Consider the following 1248-nt stretch of genomic DNA (forward strand, 5'->3'; position numbering starts at 1 on the left):
GACACAAACACTCTGGCGAAACAAATGAGCACCACAAATTAATTCTGTGGGCCCTATCCGTAATGTCACAGTTGGGGTCGACTTGCCAATGAAACAGCACCATTTGTACTGGGTGCAGACTGTGGTGCACGACCGCGTTTGTACAGTGATATTTCTCAGAGCAATAATTTGCTGCCACTATAAATACCGGTCATGATGCGGTTGTAGTAATATTTTTAGCCTCTCTCTGGAAACTCTCCATCTCTTTCTCTCTCTAGAAAAGCTCCGACCCTCGTCGTCGGCTCCACCCGAAACCCTAGAAATCGAGGAATTTGTCTCGTCCATTTCTATTCTAACGGAACGCCCGAGATTTCCTCGCAATCGCCCCGGATCAAAAACCCTAATCCATTTCCCTAAGTCTACTCCCAGTCTAAATCCGTTCAACTTTCCTGCCAGATCTTACCTCAATTCGCCCAAATTTTCCATTCTTGATATAATAATTGATTTAAGCCAAAGAAACCCAATTCGATTCTTTTTCTGTCATATACAGATATTCATTGTTGATATTAAGATTGTCTATAGCGTTGATGGTAGGAATGGGTAGGGTTTACCAGGAGACAGCGAAGCCCTCGTCGTCGTCGGCATCGCCGTCTTCACCGGCTGTGACGACTTCGACGTCGATAACAGAGACCGTAAATGGCTCTCACGATTTCAAGATCACGGGGTATTCCTTGTCGAAGGGTATTGGGATTGGAAAATACATAGCATCCGATACATTTATGGTTGGTGGGTATGCGTGGGCGATTTATTTCTATCCCGATGGGAAGAGTGTGGAAGATAATGCGACTTATGTTTCACTTTTCATTGCTCTGGCAAGTGAGGGCACGGATGTGAGGGCGCTTTTTGAGCTGACTCTTTTGGATCAGAGTGGAAGGGAGAGGCACAAGGTTCATAGCCATTTCGGTAGGACGTTGGAGAGTGGGCCCTACACTCTTAAATACCGAGGCAGCATGTGGTCGGTTTTCATTCTTTTGTTCTTGATGTCTTGTGTTGGATTTTTTTTCCAAGTTCGTGTAATATTTTAAAGTATGAAGTGTGACTAGTTTAGCTATTTCAGTTAATATTAAATTGCCAACAATCTTGTTTTCCTAGTTATTAATATAGGAAAAAAATGTAAGCGGTCAAGTTGAGGTGGGCTTGTTAGATAAGTATGCTAGCTGTCTGCTTTTGTGTTGAGTGCATCTATCCTGTGGATTTCAATCGGTTCAG

At 43.5% G+C, this 1248-nt stretch overlaps 1 protein-coding gene across 1 annotated transcript in view; it reads left to right on the forward strand.

The window, feature by feature from the left end:
- The window catches only part of LOC105163230 (BTB/POZ and MATH domain-containing protein 2-like), a 5744-nt gene continuing 4690 nt past the window's right edge, over positions 195-1248 (forward strand). Inside the window, exon 1 of the mRNA XM_011081499.2 lies at positions 195-994. Within this exon, the coding sequence (XP_011079801.1) occupies positions 567-994 (428 nt within the window). The 5' untranslated portion in view covers positions 195-566. The remainder of the gene's footprint in view (positions 995-1248) is intronic.

Source organism: Sesamum indicum, linkage group LG6, assembly GCF_000512975.1.
Source record: "Sesamum indicum cultivar Zhongzhi No. 13 linkage group LG6, S_indicum_v1.0, whole genome shotgun sequence".
In the NCBI taxonomy this organism is placed as follows: domain Eukaryota; kingdom Viridiplantae; phylum Streptophyta; class Magnoliopsida; order Lamiales; family Pedaliaceae; genus Sesamum; species Sesamum indicum.